The sequence below is a fragment of the Microtus ochrogaster genome, chromosome 4, assembly GCF_000317375.1.
Source record: "Microtus ochrogaster isolate Prairie Vole_2 chromosome 4, MicOch1.0, whole genome shotgun sequence".
Lineage (NCBI taxonomy): Eukaryota > Metazoa > Chordata > Mammalia > Rodentia > Cricetidae > Microtus > Microtus ochrogaster.
In genome coordinates this window covers 32,079,898-32,105,619 of record NC_022011.1, presented here as the reverse complement: position 1 = coordinate 32,105,619, position 25,722 = coordinate 32,079,898, and the positions used below count along the sequence as shown (strand labels likewise).

The window sequence follows — 25,722 nt, the reverse complement described above, 5'->3', positions numbered from 1 at the left end:
GGGGGGGAAGTGGGGGGCGGTGGCGGGGAGGAGGCGGAAATCCTCAATAAATAAATAAATTAAAAAAAAAAAAAGTCATTAGGCGCTCAGGCCCGGATGCCATGATCTGGATACCTGGGGTGGACACTGGTCAGAGCTGAAGAGGCAGCAGAATTCAGAAGAAAATCCGGAATGCAGTAAGACTTTCCTAAGCCCATGGAAAAGCCTCAAAAGTCCAATGAGGAAGTTGGGAAAGACACTCAGTGTGAGTCTTCACCCTGGCCCAGCCTGGGCTTCACCAGCTTCCTGCCCCGAGTACCCTGCATAAGACAAGTTTTCAGGGAATCTCAGCAATATAGTGCGCCTTCCCACAGACGACTCTCTCACTCTCTCTGCACTGCCCTCAACCCCACGGAGAAGCTCTAACATCTCTGTTTAACTCACGTAAGAAAGAGCAAGTCCCAGTCCAGAAAGGGAGCTCTCGGAGCAGGCTGGCTGCACCCCAACGCCTATGCTGCCAGCCCCTCTCTTCTCCCTCCACCACAACCTATCCAGGCTAAGAACAAAACACACAGGAGCAACACGTTTTCCTGTGCGAGACTCTGAAAATAGAACCTGCACATGTGACACCTGCTCTAACAGACCACCATGACTGAAGTCATGACCTTCAACAACCAACCACATCCGCATGGCACACACCCCTTTCCCATGTGTCAACAGCAGCGGCCCATATTAAACAGGGCTCATGGGCTCCTTCAAGGAGCTCAGTCCAGGCTGAGCAGAGGGGCTGGAGACCATTACAGGATCCCTGAGTAGAAAATACCTCCACGGAAAAAGGAGCAGAGCCACCTGTTCTGGGAGCCCAAAGCTAGGCCACTATGACTGTGATGGCCCATGCTGATGGTAGGTCCCAGTTCTCATGCCTTCCTGGCCCTCTTCTCAGTGAAGCAAGATCCCATCAACCCGAAGCATTCCCTCTTGGCTAAAGCCTGTCCTAGGTTGTTTTTACTTGTAACCAAGATGCTCTACAAGGTTGACACCTATAACCAAGAACACAAGGAGTGCTAGCCTGTGCATCCTGGCTTATATCTTGGAGCAAGCTTCAGCCCAGAGCCCCAGATTCTGCATTCAGGTGACCTGGCCCTTCCTCCACAGGAAAATCTTCCATTCTTCATCTTGCATAAATTTCCCGAGTGAAACAGTTTTCATTTTAAGAGGCTTTAGTTCTAGGCAAGCTGACAATTAATTTAATCAAATGAGCTAATCCAAGCGAGAAGCGTAACAGCAAACATTTCCATTCAAGTGCAGGCGCAGGGACTTAAGGGAGTGGAAATGGGGAGTTAGGACTGAAAGGATCCCTGGTGATTTCTGCAGAGAAAGTCAGCTCCCTCAGGCTTCTGCATAAACAGGTGGCCAGGCTGTCTCCTGGGAGTTCTCCTGGAATGTTAGTACCTGCACACATGTCACAGCACATACAGGTCTGAATCACAAATAGGCATGTACATGTGCCATGTGCACACACATACATGTCCACAACATGCACTGTGGTATGCTGTGGATACACATGAAATACATGCACAAACTTCTGAGAAGGCAAGCCCCAGGAGCAGGCTCGAGAAATGAATAAGCCTTATTGCATTTTCTATGATCACTATGGAGGCCTGGAAGGACAAAACTCAGGGGAGCAGACAGAGTGGGAGGACAGGGGAGGACAGACATCTGTCAACCCTTCTCTGGCTGACACCCAGTGCTCACAGAACAGATAAACAAGTTTAGCTGTCAGCCAGATGCTGGCCCCTCTCGAAGCCTGGAAGCAAATATCTGAATTGTGAAGATCCTTGGGGAACCTGTAGGGCTCTCATCACTACAGGGCTGCCATTTCTGCCACGGTCCCTCTCAGGCTGCTGCCAACCATGTAGGAGACAGTGGGAAAAGAAGATGCCTGGGTTCCCTGAGCTTCCAATGCAATCTCTGCAGGGCAGGTGCTTAGCACTACCTTCTGGAGTGGTGTGTAAAAGCATTAAACCTCTTAACACCAACCACTGAAAGAGGCATCACAATTTCAGAGGTGCCAAAATGTGGGGTAGGAGTACTCCTGAGAATCTGGAGGTAACCCAGCACGAGCCCCAAGGCAGCAGGGACGCAACTCTGTTCTTGTCTGGGGAGTCTGAGTGAGAGGCAGCACTGATAGACTTGCCCCCTTTTATCCCGGGGAAATGGCTGCTTCAGATCCTGACCTCACAGAGACTTACCGGGCTGCTACAGATCAGCCTGGAAACTCTCTCACTTGAAACAACTGGATGACGAAGTACTCTGGGCCTCTACTTCCAGAAGGGACCATGGATGTTACTGCTCCATGCTGGTCCCCCTACTTCAGATGCCCCCCCAACCTAATGCACCAGAGTGCCATTTGTGAAAAGCCAGGTCAACTAAAATAGGCAAATGATAAATAGCCAAAAAGCATTGGGGCCAACCTCGACCCCCGGCTCCAAGACACACCTCAGGAAGGAGCACTGAGCAGCAGGGTCAATAACAGACAGTGTAGCCCAGACCCACCAGGTACGCCACACCCTCTGCAATTCACTTTCCAAGTCTGTGCATGCAAACCTACGCCTGTAACAGAGGGACTGGGGGAATCCTGGATGTCTCCAGCTCTGATGGCCATCAAGAGTGGCTTCCTAATGAGGACAGCGCTCACAGGCCAAAGACTGCTTACAACACAGCCCCTAACACTTTTGTGAAAAAGATGAGGTATGCAGGAAATGTGGGCAGGCCTCCATGCACTTGAGTCTACATTTTAGAGTTACAGAAACCAATTAAGAAAGGCCAGTGGCAAAGTGGACAGCTGCACAAAGCAGTCCTGACCACCTGTCTCCCTTTCCTGACCCACTCAACACATAATACATTGTACCTGAAGAGGCAGGTGTCCCAAGGTGTCACTGTCCTGAGGCACACAGTGCAGGGAAGGGCAACCCTGGGAGCAAGCGGCAAGACCTCTGGGCTGGAATAAGAGCCATCTGAGGCTGCCAAGTCGTCAGAACAACCTAGCCCGTAACAACAGAGGGCAGTTCTCCAGCTTCCTCCCCATCAATCCAGCCTAAGACCTTTATTTTCTAGAGCAGCAGTTCTCTGCCTGTGGACTGCAAACCTCTGGCAAACTTCTATCTCCAAAAATATTTCGACTCATAACAGCAGTAAAATTACAGTTATGAAGTAGCAACAAAAATAATTTTATGGTTGGGGGTCACCACAACACGAAGAACAGTATAAAGGGTTGCAGCATTAGGAAAACTGAGAGCCACTGTTCTATAGAGTACTTCCACTGAGGTTTAGAGAGGATAGAGAGAAACCCCCACTGTGTTACAACAGCCACAGGTGACATCTTGGCCTGTGGCCCCAGCAGGTCTGGGGTCTTCGTCTGTATCCAGAGGGCAGGTACAAGACTAGCAGCCAGAGGAGCACATACCTGCAGAGTATGGTGCATCCTCAGTAGGGTGACATACATGCGTTTTCCTCTGGAAAACTAACCTGAGTGAGGGGAAAGGTAGGGTCCTCTGGAGGTGATGCCAACTAGATCGGCCTTCACCCAGAGGGCAGCAACTGCTGGGAGTGAGTGGCCATAGGAGAGAACCTTATAGTCTGAACCCACAAGGTCGTTCCAGAATCAAGGTCCAAATCAGACCAAGTGATTACGTGCTGGGGGAGGGGGTGCTTTCAAAAACTGCCAACCACTGTGTTCCTGGAGCCACACATTGGGCCTGCCAGAGTTTCACCTTCTTTCTTCCAGGCCCTTCCCTCTCTTTTATTTCTGCCTTTGTTTCATTTTGGTTCTAGGGAGCTTTGCTTATGGTGCTCAGAACTGAAGCTGGAACCCCGACCTTACTACAGGCACTCTGCACTAAGGGTGCTCGGAACTGAAGCTGGAACCACGACCTTACTACAGGAACTCTCCACTAAGGGTGCTCGGAACTGAAGCTGGAACCACGACCTTACTACAGGCACTCTCCACTAAGGGTGCTCGGAACTGAAGCTGGAACCACGACCTTACTACAGGCCCTCTCTGCTAAGGGTGCTCGGAACAGAAGCTGGAAGCCCAACCTTACTACAGGAACTCTGCGCTAAGCTGCCTCCAGGGTCTCCTGCTCTCACTGTTTGGAGACAGGTTCTTACTAAGTTATCCAGGTACCTGGAAGTCGCTCTGTAGACCAGATAATCCTTGAACTTGTGATCCTCCTGCCTCAGCCTCCCAACCAGTGAGAAATTATAGCTCTAAGGCAGCTTCCTGGGAGCAGAAACCCCCTCAGAGAAGCAGACGGCTACAGCCGCCCACATCTGCCCAGAGCCAGGCAGAAGACGGCATTCTTCTGTCAACCCCTGAGGTGTAGGATAGAGAGCTGGTCACACTATTCTGTGGAGTCACTATCTGCTAAGGAAAGTGTTTCTAAAGCCGGAAACTTGTTGGAGGTCGGGCTTTCCTAGGGAGAGCAGGCAGCCCTTCAGCAGGAAGGCATCTGGATTTTCAGCTCTAGTGAATTCTCCCAGAAAATGAACCACCTTCCGCAACAGCTACAAGGGAGCCACGCAGGCAAGGTCTGAACAGCAAGGAGAAAACCCACAGATCTGAGGAACATCGTTAAAACCTACATGCCCTGGACGCCCTGCTATCTGAGGAACCATCACTGAGCCCAAAGCCACACTTGCTGCCTTTGCCTACTCCTTACCAGCAGCCTCTTCCCTGCACAAGGCTTGGTGGGAGGCAAGGTGCCTGCAAGGTCTCCACATGCAAACCTAACCTTTTATGAAGTGTGGCTCTAAATAGTCTTGGTACTATTCCATCACTCCTCAGCTCAACATGACATGCCAGCACACTGTCCCTTCTGCCTTCTGTATGGTCCCTACTTGTTCCTCTGGCCTGCCCTCTCACTGCCCTCAAAGGAATGTTTCACACCGACACTATCAGGGTACTTTCAGACTCCACCACCCAAGAGTCTGCTGTTTGCCACAGAACCTTCATCTGCGGGTGGCCATGAACCAACTGGAAGGTGTGTGGCTTTCCTGCTCTAAGGAAAGCCATGGACGGCCTGAGTTGTCACCCACCTGACTGGGGGAGGGGTCCTGACTAGGCACTGTCATGCTTGCCACTGTGTCAGACCTAGGAATTATTACTATCTGCACTCAGCAAAGTGTGAACTCCCCACAGAGCCACATCTGCCACACACCCCAGGAACTGCACCCAGCTTGCAACTGAAAATGTTCACTTCAGGCCCAAGTCACTGTGTTTCTCTGAAGCTGTGGTTGCCTCTGGCAGGAGCTCCCTGTCCTTGTCCTGTTCCCACACTCCAGAGAATCATCTACCTGGCCTGTGGGCAGCCAACACGTCAGGTACCAGACAGAGGTAACAGCGGACGCTGAAGACGCCTCAGCAAGCAAGTCTGACCTGCCGTCTTCGAGCTTCATCTGTTTTAAAGGGCAGGGTAAGCTTGTTTTCAGGAGGGAAAAGTGCCTCTGCTAACAGAACAATGGAACATGGAGTTCTGTAAGCCACTCTGACACATGACCTGTCTTCGGTCCTTCACACAACACTGGAGGGACCGTGAAGGAGCCATCAGGGGTGGTACCGGGGAAACAGTGGCTGACTGGGGAGACAGTGCCTTTGTGAAGCCCTCTGCACTTCTTCAGGCAAAAAGGGGCAGAAAAAAGGTAAGAAAAATGGCCCTTAGCTCTCCCCAAGGGCAATTCTATCACACATCAATCCACCCTGCCAGGCTCAAGTGCAGCAAACTGTTGAGAATGGGGGCCCACTGCAGGTCTCCAAAGGAACAGGAGACCGTTTTCAGGAAAGACGTGAATAACCACATGCACCGAAGCAGCACGGAACTGTGGCGCACTACAGAAGCCTGCTCCAGAGGGTTCCCTCAACACCGCCTTCTGACCTGGACCTCAGCAGCCCAGGGCCTGACAGTAAAGGCATGCCATTTGGAGTCTTTCACATCAGGATACTGCAGGCATGGGAGTCTTGGCCACACTAACATGCCTTGAAACACGTGTATGCAAGGTGGGACAGGCAAATGAGAGGGTCAAAACCATGACATCTAGAAGGAGCTGGACACAAGCCAGGGACCTCAGTTCCCCCAAAGGAAGGGTGGGGTGACAGGTAAGAATTACAGTGAGCAAACACTTAGGTGTAAAACACACACACGCACACACAACCTGTGCACATATATCTTACCCCACCCTCCACCCCCGGACACCATTCCTAAGGGTGCCTGCGTGAACATGTATAGTTACCGGGCTCATAGCTGCTGCAGACCTGCATAAGTTCCACCCACGTCCTTTGGACCCATTCAAGAAACACTTAAATATACTCAAAAATCTAGACAACACGCGTTTGGGCAAGCTGCCTAGAATCACAGCGAATTAAAACTGTTGCCAGGACAGACTCTTCACTTTTAATCATTTGCTGAACAACCCGGTTTTTAATTCTAACTGCAAAGACCTGGGACTCCATCCATGGGGAGCTTATGCCCTACTGCGCGCAAACGCCTGAGGGAGATGGAGATGGGGGGGGTGGTCTTTTGCCCAGAAGAGCTCAGGCCTGAGGGAGGAAGTAGACCACTAGCTAACAGGTCACCTGTGTGGTACCCAGGACACCGAGCCCAGTGAAAGCAGTTCTGTAGAAGGCAGGTGTCTCGAGAGCACTGTAGGGAGGGACAACGCCCTGCCCGCAGGCGTCAAGCCCAGGACACTGGTATGGAACAGTTTCTGACAGTAGAGGAGCAGAGTGTTCACCCAACTCTGCACAGGCCAGATTCCCAAAGACACCTGGTCACAATACTAAAGGCTAAGGCCAGCCAAAGGCCAAGGCTGTAAAAGTAAAACAAAATATACTAAAAACTGGAAACCCGTGGCTGAGTGAGCCTGCAGGAGAGCTCCGGGGCGAGCTGTGTACACGCCCTAGCATCAGGAAGCTCTCCCCTGCCTCACAGAGTGAACGCCCATCTTGGTCAGCCATGAGCACGGAGTACTCAATAAACACACTCTGGAAACAGACTCAGCCGGCTCCTCTCCTTACGAATATCATCCTTGTGAGGACAGAGTTACACAAAAGGCGAAAGACAGGAGACAAAGAAAGCCAGGTCCAGGTAGGCACCAGTGGTCCTTCCACACGCAGAATTCAGACACAGCTTCAGGCCTCACTCCGCACACAGTCCCAGATAGCTTAAGCCTGGGCTAAAGAGACATAGCGAGTATAAGCGCTTGGAATTTCTAGGAAAATTAAATCATGTCCAATTCATACTGCAAATATTTATGGCACACACACATATCAGGATGTATTATCTGGTATTAATATTCATAATTGGTCATTTGGTTACCTAGAGTCACCGAGTCATACAGATCACCTACAAACATTTTTGCACAGCATACTCACACACACCAACCCATCTAGAGCCCTGAAATCCAGATACATATTTAGTTATATTAACTATTTTGCAGAAGCCAGCCTAAAGACTCAGAATATACTTTGTCCTACACGCCAACCAGTTTCACGTTACTGTACTCTGGTACATACTACCTTATTTCTCCAAAATAAAGATACCTTCAATTTTCCTAAGATAGTGGGACACAGAACATTTCACTTTCATGTGAAACTGTAAGAAGTAGTATAACTTTTAAACAGCCAAAAAGAAAAAACCCTAGCTAGTGTCCACAGATAGGTCAGTTGGATAAACAAAGGAAATATAGGTCATCTACAAGACACTGTAGCGGAGGGGGGTAGCCTAACAAAAGGTCTACCATTCATGGATTACACTTTAGTTTATTTACTTTGTGTGTATTTATTTTAGCTTATTTATTTTGTATGGCTCAGGAGCATAGTGCTTGCTTCATACACACAATGGCCATACGATTTCCAGCACAGCAAATCATAATAACCATTTGGAGTACATTGTTACAGAAGCCATCTGTGACGCTAGGGTAGAATTCTGCAATGCCCAACAAGCCTTTCCCTTTCTGCCGCTATCTGCCTTCTCCATGAACTCTAGATGGCACTCAGCATGATTCTGAAATCCTCACAGCAAATGTTATAGTGGGAGGAGCCATTTGTTTGTGTCTCAACAACTGTCAGATGCAAAAAGGAAGCACTCACTGTGGGATGCACTAATGTCTGTCTGAGACAGCCTTTCCCACAGGAGGAGCCATGTGGACGAAGCCCACAGAGAGACGTGGCTTCTAGGTTCCGCTCCACAGTCACTCCAGTGACTCACTGCAGAGCTATCCCTCAGCAGTGACTAGTGAAGGGGAAGGAGGTTCTGGGGAAGACGGAGGGGGAAGAGAGTGGAAGAAAGGAGGAAGTGAAGAGAGAAGCCCAGAACACAAGGGAGTAAGAGGGAAAAGAGGAGGGGTGAGTAGGGTGGGGAAGGGAAATGAGGAGGAGGAGGGAGAAGTAAGAAAAAGGGGGGAGGAAAGAACAGAAGGACTAGAAAGGGGAGAAGGATGGAGAGGAAAAAGTAGGGCAGGGAAGGAAGAGGGAGAGATGAGAATGAAAGAGGAGAGGAAGAAGGAAGGGAGAGGGAAAGAAGGGGGAAGAGGGAAAAGGGGAGCTGCCAGGGTCCCCAATAAGCTGTGCATTCACATTCTCCTGGTCACTGAAGCAGATGACTAAGCTTCACCATAGATAAGCACATGTTCATATTTCAGCTCAGTAATTAGAACCTTCTCCAAAGAGAGAATCCTCTCTGCCTAATGTGCCGGGTGCTGGAAGGAGAAGGCTCATGCAGCTAGCGAGGGTTCCTTCTTAAACCAAAAGCAGTAGGGGTCACCCAGGCTGGTGAGAACCCCACGAACCCCTGCATGTCCAGCTGAACAAGGTCCCATTAACCATACACATGAGCATGGAAGTGCATCACAGCAGGCAGGAGTTCAAGCCGCATTATCACACACACATTCTGCAAACAGACTGGCTTGAACAAAGGTCTCTATCTCGGATCCTTCCTTGGCGACTGGGTGGGCCTGGAATTCTACCAGGGGGACTGCTAGTGTTGACACCCGGCCTCTGAACTAAGGCCTCAACCTACCTGGCCCTCCACAGGCCTTCCTTCCCGACTACAATGGCAGAATGCCTAAGCATAGCAGCTGGGCTCCTAGTTACCAATGCAGGGCTGTAGCACAATTCTAGTTGTTCTTAATAAAAAAACCAGGAGTCATATATCAGGGGGTGAAAGCAGAGAGATCAGAGAAGCAGTGCAGCCAGCCACTAGAGAGACCTTTTACCTCCACCGAATCCTTAGACCAAAAGGATGATCCTGTCCTCAGACTGCATGCTCAGACTGTGTCCTCAGACTGACTGCATCAGACTGCTGCCTCAGATTGCATCTCAGACTGCATCTGAGTTTCTGCCTCCTCCTGCTTTATACTTCTCTCTCCACCCAGCCATACCTCTTTCTGTCTCCACCCCCCTAGTGCTGGGATTAAGGGCATGGGACTCCCAAATACTGGGATTAAAGATGTGAGCCACCACTGCCTGGACTCTAGTGGTTTAGCTGTGCACTCTGATCTTCAGGCAAGCTGTATTTGTTAAAACACAAACAAAATATCACTACAGAGGGTAGCCAGGCCCAAGGTCACATCCATTCAGCAGGCTGTCCCAAGTTCATGGGGCCTAGGTGTAAGGAGCACTTGGATGGAGGAAGCAGAAAGTTCACCCACCAACATGGACCCTAGGGTCACCACTCTCTCAGGCTGGTCAATCCCCACGAAAGACACAGTACTCCAGAACTCTTCTATGTGCCTGGGATGCAGACCCAGCTATCTCAGGATTCACACTGAGGAGCAGAGAAGCGCACCTTACCCTAATACCCCCTTGCCCCAGGCAATGCCATGGAGCCCCCTTCCTCCCCGCCTGCAGACTTCTCCATTACATGAGACACGGACAGCAAGAAGGCTTCCCAGAGTTTGGTTTGGTGAGAGATTTTCCTGTGAGGGTTTTTTGGGTTTGTTTTTTGTTTTTGCAGGTGACAGGTTTAAGATAGGGCTAGGCTGGCCTGGTACTCACAGAGATCCACCTGCCTCTGTTTTCTGAGTACTTGGATTAAAGGTATTTGGACTCCATCTGACCCCTCATGCTCATGGGCATGTAGTATTGGCCAGCATTGCATTCAGTCATGTTCAAGGCCACATTTTTATCATACCTAAGTGTAGTAAAGACCAAACATACCCCTGTGACTTGCTGGTCATGACCAATTCAGAGGCAGCCCTTGGCTCCAGTGACTAACACACTGCCTGCCAACACTACACAACTACACAACTGGAGACACTGGGAACAGCGTAGTAACAACACAGTGAAATGGAAGAGCTGTCTCTGCAGCAGCTGAGGCAGCCAGGTGACCACCATGAGTTCTGGGTATCTCTAGTCTGTGCCCAGTTTACCTGCATGGCGTCACCTGGCGCTCATCACCTGTAAGGAGCTAGGAGCACATATAACACAGGTGGAGACCATGATTCAGAATCTACTTCCCATCTGTGAGGAGAAAGACCACTGGCCTCTAGCAGCCCAGGCACCTTAGGCAAGCAATGAATTTAAAGACAAACCAATGACACTGTTGCCCCTGGTTAACAATGAATGATCCTAAGGTTTCGAGGCTTACAAGGCTCTAACTGGTCCAGTGGTGACCTGTGCTACTCGCCAAAGTGTTCTGGCTTACTAGAGTCAAGCAGCAGCAAGCTTCACCCTGGCCAGAGGCAGAGCTAGTGCATCAGATCCTGGCACTTCCTTAACTGAACAGGCTGCAGGAGCACATCTTCACTCAGTAATATCCCCACAGCAATAACCATTACTATGTTTCATGAACTTGAAGGCAGCACCCACAATGATTTGTATCAAGTTGAAAGGCTACCAAAAACGTCTTCACATGGAGATGCCTCATTCTCTGAGAAAATGTGAACTGTGCAGGCCAACATGTTGCCTTGTTTTGGCTACCATACGCACTATTCTTAACCTTAACCGAATCGGCTTCTCTGAACCTGTTGACAAGCAACGGGGGGTCCTGGAGCCCCTCAGGATACTGACTGGTTGGGGGTGGGGCAGTATATCGTGGTAGACTGTGCTGAGCACTTAACAAGACACAGGGGAGAAGCAGGGCCAGGATCAGCTTGGGGCAGCAAAGGCTCCGGGACTCTGTCAGTTCTCCATCCGGGCCTCAATGGCTCCGGGACTCTGTCAGTTCTCCATCCGGGGTCGCAAGGGCTCCGGGACTCTGTCAGTTCTCCATCCGGACCGCAAGGGCTCCGGGACTCTGTCAGTTCTCCATCCGGGGTCGCAAGGGCTCCAGGACTCTTGTCAGTTCTCCATATGGGCCGCAAGGGCTCCGGGACTCTGTCAGTTCTCCATCTGAGCCACAAAGGCTCCAGGACTCTGTCAGTTCTCCATCCGGGGCCACAAAGGCTCCGGCATTACACACACACACACACACACACACACACACACACACACACACACACACACACACACACACCTCTGTACTGTTCGAAAGCTTTACAATGTTACATTAACAGTTTCATAAGATCAGCTAGGCCACTAAGAATTCAAAGGCTCAGACGGAGGGAAAGGCTGTCATGAAAGGAGTGAACCAAGTTCCGACCCTGGGTGGCAGTCCTCCCTGACCCAGCTCAGCTTGCTGGTACCATCTCTCCCACTTCAGGTGCGGACTGCAACCCCACCTTGCAAAAACACCAGGGACTGACTGATGGCTTAGCGCAAACACAGCGCAGGCAGGTCAGCAGAAGCCCAGTGAAGGGTTCCAAGAGGCCTCACGTCTCGCCTACCCTTGTACCCACTGCACGGCAGAGAAAGCCAGACTCACCTCAGAAACAATGCTGACTCCCTACCTCGGCCAGCACTGAGGACCACCTCACACAGCAGATCCCAGTATAAAGACTAAAATGACTTAGAACCCATATGCTGGGTCCAGGAGAAAGATGCTGAGCCCACACTTCCATTCCCCTGCGGAAGTAAAACCCAGAACACCTCCCCCTCAGCACAGCACCACTTCACAGCAAGGCAGCTTTCTGAAGGACGCAGCAATGCCTTGGAGGAGGGATTTCAGTCCCCCCCCCCCCCCCCGCTCCTCTGGCCTGGCTGCTACCTGGCCTTTGACCTGTGCTTTGCCACTGACAGCCTTCTGGTTGTCAGCCAGGATGGCCAACTTTCCAGACCCTGTCAGCTATTCTGTGTGCAAAGTCCTCCCCGCCTTGACAGACAGCTGCCACACTTCCTCCCTGGAGTGAAACAGAAAAAATGGAAGGTGTCTAAGCCAGACACTTCTGCAGCTCAAGTGAAAGGACAAAGAGTTACTTTGAGCAAGAAGGACACAGAGGTGTTGTATGGACTTCCTTGGGGAGATGCAAACAAACACACCCCTAGACAAGGCACCAACAGACCAAAGGTAACCAAACTTGGAGAACTAAGGAGTTTACTGGGCTTACTTACAGAACACAGGTGACCCCCAAATCAGACACCCCCCAAAAGTCTCACCTTAACCTGGACGCTGACTTCGCTATGGCTGCACAGATGGAGTTAGCACTCAATTAACCTTCCACGCTCAATCTAACCTATCACCTCCCGAGACAACAGCACACTTACAGCTGGGGTAGAACAGCAGACAGCTAGCTGGGAGGGCGTGTAGGGAGGAAGGGCTGGAATCTCAGATGAAGGTCATTATCCATAAAGCAAGCTCAACAGGCCACTGGCAGGTGATCACAGATGCTCAGATTAAGATGGTGATAGCTGTTATACCTGGAGGGCAGCTCTACACTGGGCTCTCAGGGGTGGTGGGACACAAGGCCCTGGAGGGACGGGAACACCTAGAGGCAGGGGACCCAGGAGTAACACCTGGGGAAAGGCATGGTGCACCAGAGAATCTCAGGAGTGGGCCACCAGAGGGGCAGGCATGGAGCATGGAGGTGAGAGAGTAAAACCAGCCTGGACACCTGTGGGACCAAAAAGGCAAAGCAAGCCAGGCACCTGTTCAGTAGCCACCCAGTCCAGTCACCAGCGACACCTACTAATCAATGAGGCCTTCAATCTCAATCTTCATTGCCTGGGACCATCACTACAGTCGGACTCGTGGAAATCCCTTAAAATAGGACCCACAAATGACACAGCCTCACAGAACCACAGCTTCTCTGTAACAACAGGGACCTTCCTGGATCCAAGACAATAAATACCAGGAGGCCCAAAGGAGAGAAAGACAGTCCAGGAAGATAAAGAAACTATTCTTCATCTGACAACTCTCCCCCATCTGCTCCCTGAAGCCCTCCCCAGCAGAAGGGCCTCACTGCTTCACAGAAGGGAGAATGAGCACATGTACAGTAGGGGCCGCAGATAAGCCTCACTACCTCCTTGGGCACCGCCTCCATCTCTCACTAACCCCAGCGCACCTCTCTTCATCAAGAGCAGTACAAACAGGGATCCAGTCACTCAGCATCCTCACTGTGCTGGTTTGAATAGGAATGGTCCCCATAGATTCATCTGTTGGGATGCTTGGCCCATAGGAAGTGGCGATATTAGGAGGTGTGGCCTTGTTAGAGGACGTATGTCACTGTGGAGGTGGGCTTTGAGGTCTTACATGCTCAGGCTAGGCCTAGTGTCACAGTCTCCTGCTGCTGCCTGCAGATCAAGATGTAGACCGCTCAGCTACCTCTCCAGCACCATGGCTGCCTGTACACTGTCATGTTTCCCACCATGACTATAATGGACTAAACATCTGAACTGTAAGCCAGACCCAATTAAATGTTTTCCTTTGTAAGAACTGCCGTAAGTCGACCATGGGTTTGAGGTCAGTCTGATCTACAAAGTAAGTGACAGTTATAGAGAAACCCTGTTTCAAAAAAGAAAAATTAAAAAAAAAGGAGTTGTCATGGTCATGGTGTCTCTTCACAGCAATAGTCACTCAGCAGCATTTATATTTTAGACTATTTTTTGCTGGAATCATGACACAGTGAAGTTTGTTTATCTGTGATGCAGGAGTAAACATGGAAAGTCTGCACCAATTGGCAGAGGCAGCTCTCGGGCCCTGCAGGAGGCTGTGCTCACGCAGTATGGCTCCCCTCGCTCACGCAGTACGGCTCCCCTCGCTCACGCTGTATGGTTACCCTCGCTCACACTGTATGGTTACCCTCGCTCACACTGTATGGCTACCCTCGCTCACACCATATGGTTACCCTTGCTCACACTATATGGTTACCCTCGCTCACACTGTATGGTTACCCTCGCTCACACTGTATGGCTACCCTCGCTCACACTGTATGGCTCCCCTCGCTCACACTGTATGGCTCCCCTTACTTATTTGTCTTGCACGTGTCACTCGCCTACAATTTCAAAGGCAAGCAGAACTGAACTGATGAAATGAGGAAATCAGGACCTGTGGGAAAGTTCCAGGTAACGTGCAATTCTCAGACAGTAACAACTCCAGATGTTGAAATAACCAATTAACAATTAGTTTTAAAAATTAATTATATAGCCACACAGTTAAAACACACATCCTGATACAAATGTTCAAAGACAAGTTACCAGGGAAGAAGGGAAGGAATTGGGAAAGAACTTTTGAGAAACTCAGTGCTGGGTATGAAGGCTGAGGCCTGTGCACTGGCTCTCACAATGGGACACTGCCCAGCCTACCATCCTCTCTGGACTCAGCTTCCTCAGGTGAAGAAGGAGCAAGAGTGCAGAGTCCTGTCACCTCAGCTCTTCCACAACAACCCACTGTGTAGAGGCTCCCACCTCTAACATAACCCTCAACACTAACAACAGCTGTCAAATGCTGAGCATCTGCTGGGTGACACCAGGACCAATCCCAACAGTTCACACACAGGAACCGGCTCCCCACTGCAAACTGCTGAGACAGGCAAATGAGGAAACCGTACAGAAAGGCTAGGGGACTTGCCTGAGGTCACAGGGCCACCCAGGAAGCCTGGCTTAGGCCCAGGCCCGGGCTCAGTAGTTGGCTATGTGCTTTCTGTCACATCACACCAACCCTACAGAGGAACCCAGAGCCAGCTCCGCTGCAGTGTCCAGGTTGTCTTCAACCCAAGTGGTCTTCAGTGTTTCTGTGCAACGTTCTAGTACTACGACCCCCAAGTCTTGGTGACCAGGTGGCAGGGAATCACTACTTGCAAACACTGTATTGCGCTCAGGTCCCACACTGGACCTGCTTACGGATCCTGGCAACTTGGCGGTCAGAAGAGGCAAACAACCTTTTGGGCCATCCATGTCCTGTTAGGGAGAAAAACCTCTAAAACAAAACTCTACTGCAACGATGCCGACCAAGCCAGGAAGGAGAGATAGTCCATTTCCTAAAACGAAGGTACGAACTAGCTCGTGCCATCGCGGGCAGATGACGGGTGGCCCACACTATTCCCTGATACCTGCTGCTATGTGTTCTTGGTTTCTATCAGGAACAAGACCCCCCAGCCCTTACCTGCTTCTGTGAGCTCAATGATGAACCTGGGCAGCTGCAGCCATACCCTTCACAATGCCAGCCTTGGGCCTGGTCCTCAGACCACCCAGAAACCCAGACACTCCCCTCTGGGCTCATCCACATCAGCAGTCTAGATGGAGGATAAGCCGAGAACAGCCGTGTAATCAGCACCCTCCTGGTCTGAAGCTGTGGCTCTGACTCCCAGAGGGAGACCTGCTATTTGTGCCTATGTATCGGAGACACAGCTGGAAAACAAGCCAGCCAGTGCTGGCTTCCTGCAAGCAGCTACTGGGACCTTAAAACAGCCTGCCTTTGCTATAGCATGACCTGGGGGATAGTCTGGTAGCCTTGGAGTTTTCTAGAAATTTAATGTGTGTACAAAGGAAAAACTTCCCAGCCCAGTATGGCCTTAGGCCTAAAGGGAAGCAAGACAAATGGCGAGGGTTGAGAGCCTTTCAGAACTGCAGCGACAGACTGATATAAACTGAAGTCACCAGGAATTACACCTTACAGAAAATATGCAGCATCACATCCTTGCCAAAACCACCGGTTACAAATACAACATAATATGTGGGACTTTTGCAACAACATCCTGGTGGAGGAACAAAAAGGAATAAAACATATTTATTAATCGTCTCCCACTCCAGCTTCCTGCCCATGATAAGGCAAGGTGTTGACGTAGATATACAGGGTGACCAAGAAATCACTATTGAATAGCCACGCCAGCCTTGTTGGGTAAGGGGCTGTGAGCTACTGATGGCAGCTTAGGGGACAGTGACTTGTGTCTACCCAGATTCACACCCTGCCACCAACTGCTCCTAGAAAGCTATCAAAGGCAGTCAGGTAATTCTTACAGGAAAAAAAAATGGCAACAAACAGTGAGTGCCTTCCTGTCAGGGTCTCCCAGCATTTCAGAGCAGCCCAGATAAAACCTCACTAGGGTTCTGAACCCCAGAAGGGACCAAGCTAGCTGCTTGGTAATGAGAATCTCAGTGTAAGACAGGACTGCCCTCTGCGACCTGCGGAAATCTCAGTATAAGACAGGACTGCCCTCTGCGACCTGGCACCCAAGGTGACCTCTCTCACCGTTAGTACTCCAGAATGTTCCTGAATGGCTGTACGCTCACAGCTACTCTCTGTCTATCAGGATTCAGGGAGATCTGTCAGAAAGAGGCCCGGAGAACAACTAGGCTCTCCTGGGTGGGAAGAGCGGGGCCCTAACTGGTTCATTCTGAGATGGTTTTGCAGTTGAACTTCAGAAATTGGTATGTCTCCAAAAAACATCCAAGATTCTGTAAGCCAGGTTAGGGCCTCAGTGCATCACCACAGGCTCAGAGTCTCAATCTGCTGGGCATGTCAAAAGCTTAAACAAAAATCCAAAAACAATAATCCCTGGAAATCCCACGAGATGGGAATAGACGGTGAAACGGAGAACTTGGTAGGATTCAGGGTGGGGGTGGCTAATTACACAACTGTCAAGACACCTTAGGAAAAGCTGTCACCAACGATTTTGGTGATACAGTGGACAAGTGAAATGAGCAGACAGAAAGTGACTTAGGGTGGCTGGACTCAGAAAAGGTTTTGGAAACACCTTATCCAATATATTCCACTTATGTTTTCCTTTGTGTCTACAAACAAGAGTGATATATAGGAAAATCAATGTCTAATTAAGTCAGAAAGGGCTTTTTCAGTGATTAGAAAATAAAAACGTTACAGAATAGAAACCACGTTATTTAGTTCAATGGACAGTTTTTTCTTTCCTAGTGGCACATAAACCACAGAGTATTTTACAAATAAGGGAGCCTTGGAGCTGATGAAAAAGAATTACAAATGGACAAAATTGAGTTGGGAAGACAAACTGCCAAGGCCGGGTGGGCAGGGACAGAGAGGAGGTGGCCTCTGGAAGCAAAGGTCCAGCAAGTGGGTCAACAGGAAAGCCCACGCAGTTAGAACAGGACGGTCAGGCCTCAAGGCATCCCATGCTGGGCCAAGCGGCTGCACCAAGGCACCACATAAATTCCCAGTGTGAGCGTCTATACTTGCCCCAGACCTGGGGGGAGCTTAATTTACAGGCCGTTTCCAGTCCAAGTCTTTAATTTGCATGAGCTCCTCAAGCTCCCATTCCAAGTGATTCGGCTGAGAAAGACCTTTCATCTGACGTCTGTCCATTTCCCAAAGCCAGAAATCAAAGGTCACACCTGGGCTGGCCTTCCAGGAAGCTATCAGAAGCCACCACAGCACTCCTTCCCGGACTACCTATCCTGGGCTGCCACACAGCCACTCTAGCTAGCTGTTTGCTCCCAGAAGCCCCTGTGTAACAACTCCCTCCCCCACAGATACCTGCCTGTCCTGGGAGTAAAGCTGACAGACAGCTCTCACCTGGGGAACCCGCAGGAGTTATGTTTTTATCAGGTGATGTCCCCCAGCAACTCCAGACAGTGAGGTCACAGCTTCATCTTGCTTTCCACAAATACCACAGACCCCAGAACCCACGTTACCAAGTGCCACCTCCCCAAAGCGGTGCACCACAGACCCCAGAACCCACGTTACCAAATGCCACCTCCCCAAAGCAATTGTGAGGGATGAACAAGCCCACTTGCACCTCCAGCTGCTCCTGGGGATGAAGCAGTAATTAATGGAGGAGACCCTTGACTGCAACACAGGCTCAAGACCTGAGCTCTGACAAGAGGGGACAACTCTGTATATTCACGATGTCCTTCCACAGACCCTAAACCATAAACTTCCTTCCTTGCCTGCCCTGCTGCCCCTCACAGACCAGCTCAGGAATCCAGAGACTATCCCAAACACAGCCTAGCTAGTCTACCGCACACTCAACTGAAGGTGTCTTTTGGAACTGAGAACAATAGGAGGGTAAGCTACCAGGGCGCAGCAGGTAGCTTGGCATTCACCAGGCGCATGAGGTAACCAAGTGAGCAGGAACAGGAAGCCCAGGCAGCCTGTGACACAAGAGCTCTGCTGGTACACTATAGGCAGTGACCCCTAGAAACTGGTTTATTCTAGTCACTGAGCACAGATGAGGATGGGCCGAGAGGCTGGGCACTGGGGAACCTGGGGGCCTCGGGAGCAGAGAAAACCACAGGCTGGACTCACTCTCTCCATGATCCGCATGCCCTCTGCCCCCATCCCCTTATGCTGCTGTGTGCCAGCACCGCCCTTTATGTTACACTGTCTGCTGTCCTCCCCGCCCCACCCCTGTGGCGTCAAGAATCACAGTCTGCTGGGTGCCCAGGAGGATTCCAGACACAGCTGTGCTAGGCACACAGAGAGTCTCGAGAGAATAAAGGGCACAGACTCTGGTACCACTCTCCTGGCCAATGCAGCATCGAGGACAGCTGCTTCCGGTCAGGCCAAAGCCTGCGGGTAAGAGGGTAGATCTAATGGTAGACAGAAAGAAACCTAAGTAAGGCAAGCAGCCTGCCGCTGCTTAGAACTCTCCTGAGCATGGAGGTTACAGGGTACCTTCCCAGAGTCGCCACGTTGTAAGGGAAAAGACATTGACAATCAAGGAAGGGGTCGGGGAAGCCTGGGGGTTCACAGCCACATCCTGACAATGGGAAGACCTCAGGAGACAGGTGCCACCACAGCCCAAGTGATTCCCTACCCACAAGCTCTGTGACCCTGGGAGAGCCTCTTGCCTTCCCTACCCTTCAGTTTCTTCAATAATATGATAGAAGCTTTCAGGACACACATGGCGTGCAGCAGGTGAAGGCAGGTATCTGCTAGATTGTAAAACTTCGTTCTCACCTGAGTGCCCCTAAAGGGGGCCTACCATAGACACACCTCAGAGAGTGGCTGTTTCCTTCTGAGAAGGCCCAGCCACAAAGGTGTAGGGAGAAAAAGCAAAAGCTAACAGTCCCATCAACAGGTGAGTCAGTCCTGTCTCATGTCCTGGCAGGATCTGGTATGACCTATGAGGGGCACTGGCTGACAAGGCTGTGAACCTCCCACAGTGGAGAGGGCATCATCATGAAGACAGGTCCTCCAGCCCCAAAGCTAGAGAGAGAGAGAGAGAGAGAGAGAGAGAGAGAGAGAGAGAGAGAGAGAGAGAGAGAGAGGAGCTGCTGGAAGAGGAAACAAATGGAAGGGACTATTCACCCGGATGACAACCTGCAAGGATAGGTTGGGCCACGGTGACAGGTACAGCTTGGCCCCAGAACGCCACCCTCCGCTGTGGCTGTCAGAACCAGCTTCAGAATGACTATGGCTCCGAGGAAAATTCAAACTACACTCCGCGAATGAGACTCCAAGTGAGAGGGTCTGCTTTTCTACACGTCCAGCCCAGATGAATAGCGGCCATCTACGTGCCGGCACGCTAAGAAACCCAGTCTGTTCATCACGACACACACTTCCTAGGCCCACACTACTGGACAGGATTAAGTACAGATGAGTCAGTTTTACAGCCCAAACCATGTAGGAAGAGGGCTGGGCAGCTCCACAGCCATTCCAGGCCTGGGAACCTAAAGAAACAAAGGGTTCCAGCAGGTGAGCTGATTGGTGTTGAAGCCTGAGACCCCACCCCCACCACAGAAATGGCCTATAGTCTCTGGGGAGAGAGGTGTGGAGGCCTTCTAGAGAACCTCTGAGCCCGAGGTTAGTCCTGAATATAAAGTCAGGGTCAAAGGTCAGGGAGTCTTCCCACCCAGAGAGAACAAGGTCAAGTTCTGCCCAGGCCAGGAGAGGCTGTGGTGAGCTCCTCTGTAGATCAGAGTGACAGTGGCCACACAGCTAGCAGAGCTGCCCACCCGGCCCAGCCTGTCCTGGAAGCTCCGTGGCAGCCTTTGTGGGAAGCACTATTGGGTCCTTGCATCAGAAGAGACCTCAGCAGGAAGGAGCTGAGAGCATGTGTGTGGAAGGCCAGGCCTCAAGGCAGCCAGCGGAGAGAGCGCCAACACTGGCACCTGCTTTGACCCGACAGGGAAGTGGCAGGCGTCCTACTGGGTGACAGGGTTCACCCTTAGCTGCTCAATGTGGAAAGAGGAGCCAAGAGAAAGACTGTCTTTCTCAAAAATACAGGGGGCAGAGGGCAGGGAGAGATAAGCAGCTAGGAGGGGGGGGTGGGGATCTAAGTGCTTAAAACAGTGGCAGCCAGGCTGTATGACCTGGTGACATACATGATCCCACTCTGCCTAGCTAGAAAATCTCAGTGTCACCCTCAAACCGAGCTCTCAAGGGAGTGGGCTTGGCCAAGGCCCAGGTTTCTCACAGTGCATTCAGCTGGGCCTGCAGAAGACTGTCCAAAGCAGCCCAGAAACACCTGCAGGCTTCCTGGCCTCTGCCTGACCCTCCACTCAGAGCCCAGGAAGCCACCACTGAACATGGACAGGGGAATCAGGGCAGCCTTGGGCTGACATCATGTCCTCTCAAAGAAACACAGTAGTCAAAACCCCGAGACTACAGCAGCAGCAGCAGCAGCAGCAGCAGCAGAGAAGCTACAAACATCCCCGACTTCCCGACCTAACTGTTCTTCTAACCACCTCTCACAACCCTTAGACACAAAGGATGGCAAACAATCCCCCCCACCACTCCCTTTCTTCCAGCCTCGCTGGGGAGATCACAGCAGGCTTACAGCCTCAGAAAAGGTCTCCTGTTCCCAGGGCCTTGCCACACACACACCCCCCACCACACACACACAGCAGTTAGCCCTGCAAGCTGAGCAGACTGAGGGACCCAAGCCACCGACAAACAGGTTCATTTTCACTACTGCTGGAGGGCCCAGGGCATAGCTCACTATCTTTGTAGTGTTTACAGTCACAATCTGTTTCTATTGTGTTTGCGCTCCCGCGGGCAGGCACAACAGAATTCTACACAGGACTCTACTTTCTTTAAGGAGGCTAATCTTACAGTGTAGACGAGGCTATTGCTGGGCTTTCCCTGGCAGTCTTCCCGCCTCCGCTACTGTTCTTCTGAAGCAGGATCATATAGCCCAGGCTGGCCTGGACTTGAATGTCATATGTATGAAAAGGTAACCTTGAATTCCTGATCCTCCCGCTTCCACCTCCCAAGTGCTAGCATGACAACCTATGTCATCACACTTAGTGCAAACGGCCTTTCTGAAATTGCACACCTATCACTGCTAACCTGCTGGCACGGGTAACAACACTGTGCACGGCAGTCTCTTGCTAGCCTTCAATAATCACGGCGACACTTCCCAACAAGGGATCAGGGAGGAGTGGGGAGCCCAGAGCCTACCCTGTCAAACTCAGGTGAACCACCAACCTGATCAGGGAGGAGTGGGGAGCCCAGAGCCTACCCTGTCAAACTCAGGAGCACCTCCAGCCCGATCAGGGAGGAGTGCGGAGCCCAGAGCCTACCCTGCCAAACTCAGGAGCACCTCCAGCCCTCTCACCATCATGGACTTTACCCTCCACACCTCACCTACTTCCTTTACTGGCAGTTGGCTACCTGGAACCCTACTATGACACCACCGTGGGGTACAGAGCTGGTATGAGTGTCCCCAGGGTTTTCCCATAGATGGTTCATTAACAGCATCCACAATCCCAGTGCAAACCCAGAAGGGACACACCCTCCCCCCCCCCCAAAGATACACAGATACACAGTTAGCCAGAAACAAAGACCTCACTGGATTCTGGCTCACTCCATTTCAGGGGTTGAGGGATTTTTCTCTGCTGCTTTCTTTTCTTCTTTCTACATCAGTTATTTAGCACCTGTTTGTTTTTTTTTTTTTAAAAGCCATGGTACCAGGATGCTAATCTCCCAAGCTTATGATGAGAGAACCGAGAGTCAGAGATGAGTGGTGAGGGAGGGAGAGTCACTAAGCAAACGGAAGAAAACAAGGTGGTACTTGGCACCAGTGGAGGCACTGTGCCACCACCTTCTGGTTGCATGTCTAGACGGTACTGGTTCCCTCCAAACCAGCCAAATGAACTAGCAAGCCAGCTTGTCATGGGACGCCCTCTGCAGGACAGCATAGCCCCTACTGTTCTCCCGCTGAGTGTCCCCCATCAGCAGTCCCTCCCTAGTTCTTAGAGAAGCCCCTCCCCCAGGTTTCCTTCAAGAGCCCAAATGACAAATATCTGCACCTGGGGCCCAGCGCAAGGGTGCAGCACAAGTAGCAGCTCCCAGGAAGAGTGATGGGTACCTCAAGCACTTAGGCAGTCCATGAAGGAGCCCTGAAGACTCTCGGAGCTCACTGCTCTCCTGCTGGGAACCCTTCCTGTGGCTGTACTTCAGCCAGAGGCAGCTTCCTTTCCACGGAAAGCCTTTCCTCTCCTCGGCAGCTCCATCCACTGCAAGCATACCAGGGCCCCAGGGAAATGTAACATGATTAAACTTTTAAAGCATTTAAGATGCTCAAAGGGAAGGCATTCTTGAAGTGCAAATCATCAGTTTAGGGAGGAAAGAGTAAATATGGCAGGAGATACCTATACAAATGAAGTGCAATTGTAAACAGCATGCACAAATTGCTTTAACATAGCGTCTCAGCACTGCGGAATCTCGGCACTGAGTGCCGGCTCTTCCAGCAAATGCTGACAGTTGGTTTTCAACTTCTTAGTTCATTCAATCTGCAGTCTGAGGTGAGCTGACTTTCTGGGTTTTGCTAAATGAAGAACAGCGGTTCTGAGAGGAGTTGTTTAGCAGGCAGGGCACACCGCGCACAGCCTGGCCTGGCTGCTGAAGCAGCAGAAATCCTAACAGGATGCCCTCGACAATCCCCAAAGCACAATCCTGAAGCTTGGGGCCCCATGGGAGAAAAAAACAAAAAACACTAGGGCATAAAGAAACTAACAGAAGATAGGACAATAGTCCTGCTGCAAGCAGGACCAAACGCAAGAAGAAATGCAGCCTGCGTGTCTGTAAATAAATAAATAGCCCCAGGTTTTCAATAACTCCACTCTTCATACTACACATACATACATACATACATGGGGTACAAGCTAAACAAACCCCAAATTTTCTCCTATCATGAGGATGAACTAACTAAATGTGGGGAGCGCACTAAAGGATTCGAGACGGCACTCCACGGTTCTGGGGCATCCTCTCCTCTCTCAGGGTCCACCCCGCTACATGAATGAGAACACAAAGCCTACAGCATTTGCACACTCTTTAAACCAGGATACTTCCAGTCAGGATTACATTTTATGGCTCACTGACAAAACAGAATCCCAGGTCCTCAATCCACATTTAACTGTTTATCTCCCCCACTTTTTTTCTGCATGCAGAACACAAAGAAGTCCTGGGCTTTCTTCAAACTGGTTTTCTTCAAACCTAAAGCTCAAGCCTCAGCGGCATCCAGAGGACTTTGGGGGGGGGGGACAGCCAATTGTCTGTCCACTGAAGCCCCTCGAGGTAGGGCAATAACCCCCCCCCGGGGGCTGATGCCACAGGTGCCTCTCTACATACCTGTGCCAATTCAATACTTTGTCAGTTTGCTTTACTTCGTGAGCATAGGGAAAAAAACATTGCCAGCAGCCAGGCTATTCCCAAGGTGGGGAATATCTACTGGGGAAGCAAAGTTGGTATACACCACACCTGCTTAAAGCCACTGTCTTTCTCCAAATATAAATAAATAAATAAAACGGGGTTGCTTAAAAACTAGCAGGGGCTCACAACACACTAATCATTCAGAAAGCAGAGCTGGGAGTCAGTGTCCAGGCCACACAAGCCAAGCACTGTTTCCACTTTCGCTGTTGCAAATAAAAATGAATCACGAAATCCTCCAAGAGCCGAATAAGACACTGCCACCTCCCTCGCTCTATACCTGCAGCTGGAAAACTTGAAGATGCCGGAAGAGAAAGGGAGTTAGCCAAGTGCCCTTGACATTCAGGGTCTGACTAGGGGTAAAGTCGGCTCAGTGACAGTCCTTCCTATTCAAGACCCTATCCCTATCTCCTGCAGCCACGGCCACTTCCACCCCGTCTTTTCCGGTCGCGTAGTGTCACTCGGCATCGAGTAAGGAGGGTTACAGGGCTTTGCAAAAGAAAGCTATGCCTCAAAAGGCTCATTAGCGAGAAACACATCACAGAACCCTCCGGAGAGGCGACAACTGCCCAGAGTAGACAGCACCAACACCCCAAGGAGCTCACGTTCTAGGTACCCAAGCCTAGCGCCGAATCAGGACCTACGAGCCCTAAGCAACCCGTGATCCCCACGGCCTCACCACTCGGTCCTCAGAGTGGGACCCATCAGAAACACACACGGGGGCACTTGGGGCTAGAAATGGCAAGTGCAAGAGGTTAGACAGTTCCCGCTGCCGTGCAGGGTCAAGACCGGAGGTGGACAGTGCAGCAAGTAGGAGGGGAGGTCTGGCAGAACCGCGATACATCCTCACTGAGTGCAGGGTGAGGGGCAGCGGGTGAAATCACGCCTCTGATCGCTCGAGCACCGGGGTTCTGGCGGGTCCGAGATACCCATGATCCCGGAGCAGGACGTCGAGGGTCGGGGTTAGAGCTGGGAGGAGTGTGGCTCTCAGGGAGCACAGGGTCTCAGGTGACAACGATCCCCAAAATCCCGGAGCAGGGAATGGGGGTCCTGGGGCGAACGAGGTGGAGTGCAGAGGAGGGGGCAGGGAGTCTGGCCCCTACGTTCGCGGCACAAGGAGCGGAGAGCGGTGGATCCACCGAGAAAACAGTGCCCAAGATCCTTGCGCAGGGCAGTATGTGGCCTCGGGTGCCCGCGCCCCCCGTGCAGGAGGCAAGTCGCTGGACCCAGAGCCCCTGGAAAGCGGAGCAGGGCCGGGCTCGCACTCCTGGCCTGAGGGCCCGAAGGAAACTTGACTCGCGCGTCCGGGCCAGGGTCCCCGCGCCTGCTGCCCGGAGCCGGCCACTCTCGGTGCACGGCGCCTCCCAGCCGCAGGCCCGGGTCGGCGCACAGGCCTCGCGGCACTCACCTTCCTGCCGGCGCCGCCCGCACCCGCGGCCAGCGCGGAGCCGCCCCCCGAGTACATGTAGTAGGCGATGCCCAGCACCCAGAGCAGCGCGAAGCACAGCAGCATCCGCGAGCGCCGCCGCATCCTCGCACTGGGCGGCCGCCGGGCAGCTGTCGGCGCGGCGGGCGGAGCGCGCGGCAGGCGGAGCGCGGGGCGGCGGCGCGGGAAGACGCGGCAGCGGGCGGCGGGCGGCGCTCAGCGCCCGGCAGGAAGCGGCGGCCCGGCGGCGAGGTCAGGGAGCAAAGGGCGACCAATCGACGCCGAGGGGCGGGCCGCGAGGGGGCGGGGCCTCGTCTCCATGGCAGCGGCGCCCCGCCCACCTCGCTTCTCTGGGAGTGGCAGGTGGCGGTCTCTGAGGTTTGC

The 25,722-nt window shown here is 51.8% G+C and overlaps 1 protein-coding gene across 1 annotated transcript in view; it reads right to left on the bottom strand.

Moving 5' to 3' along the window:
• The window catches only part of Galnt2 (polypeptide N-acetylgalactosaminyltransferase 2), a 134,091-nt gene extending 108,587 nt beyond the window's left edge, over nt 1-25,504 (bottom strand). Inside the window, exon 1 of the mRNA XM_005345870.2 lies at nt 25,321-25,504. Coding sequence (XP_005345927.1) covers nt 25,321-25,443 — 123 coding nt within the window. The 5' untranslated portion in view covers nt 25,444-25,504. The remainder of the gene's footprint in view (nt 1-25,320) is intronic.
• Nucleotides 25,505-25,722: the final 218 nt, after the last annotated feature.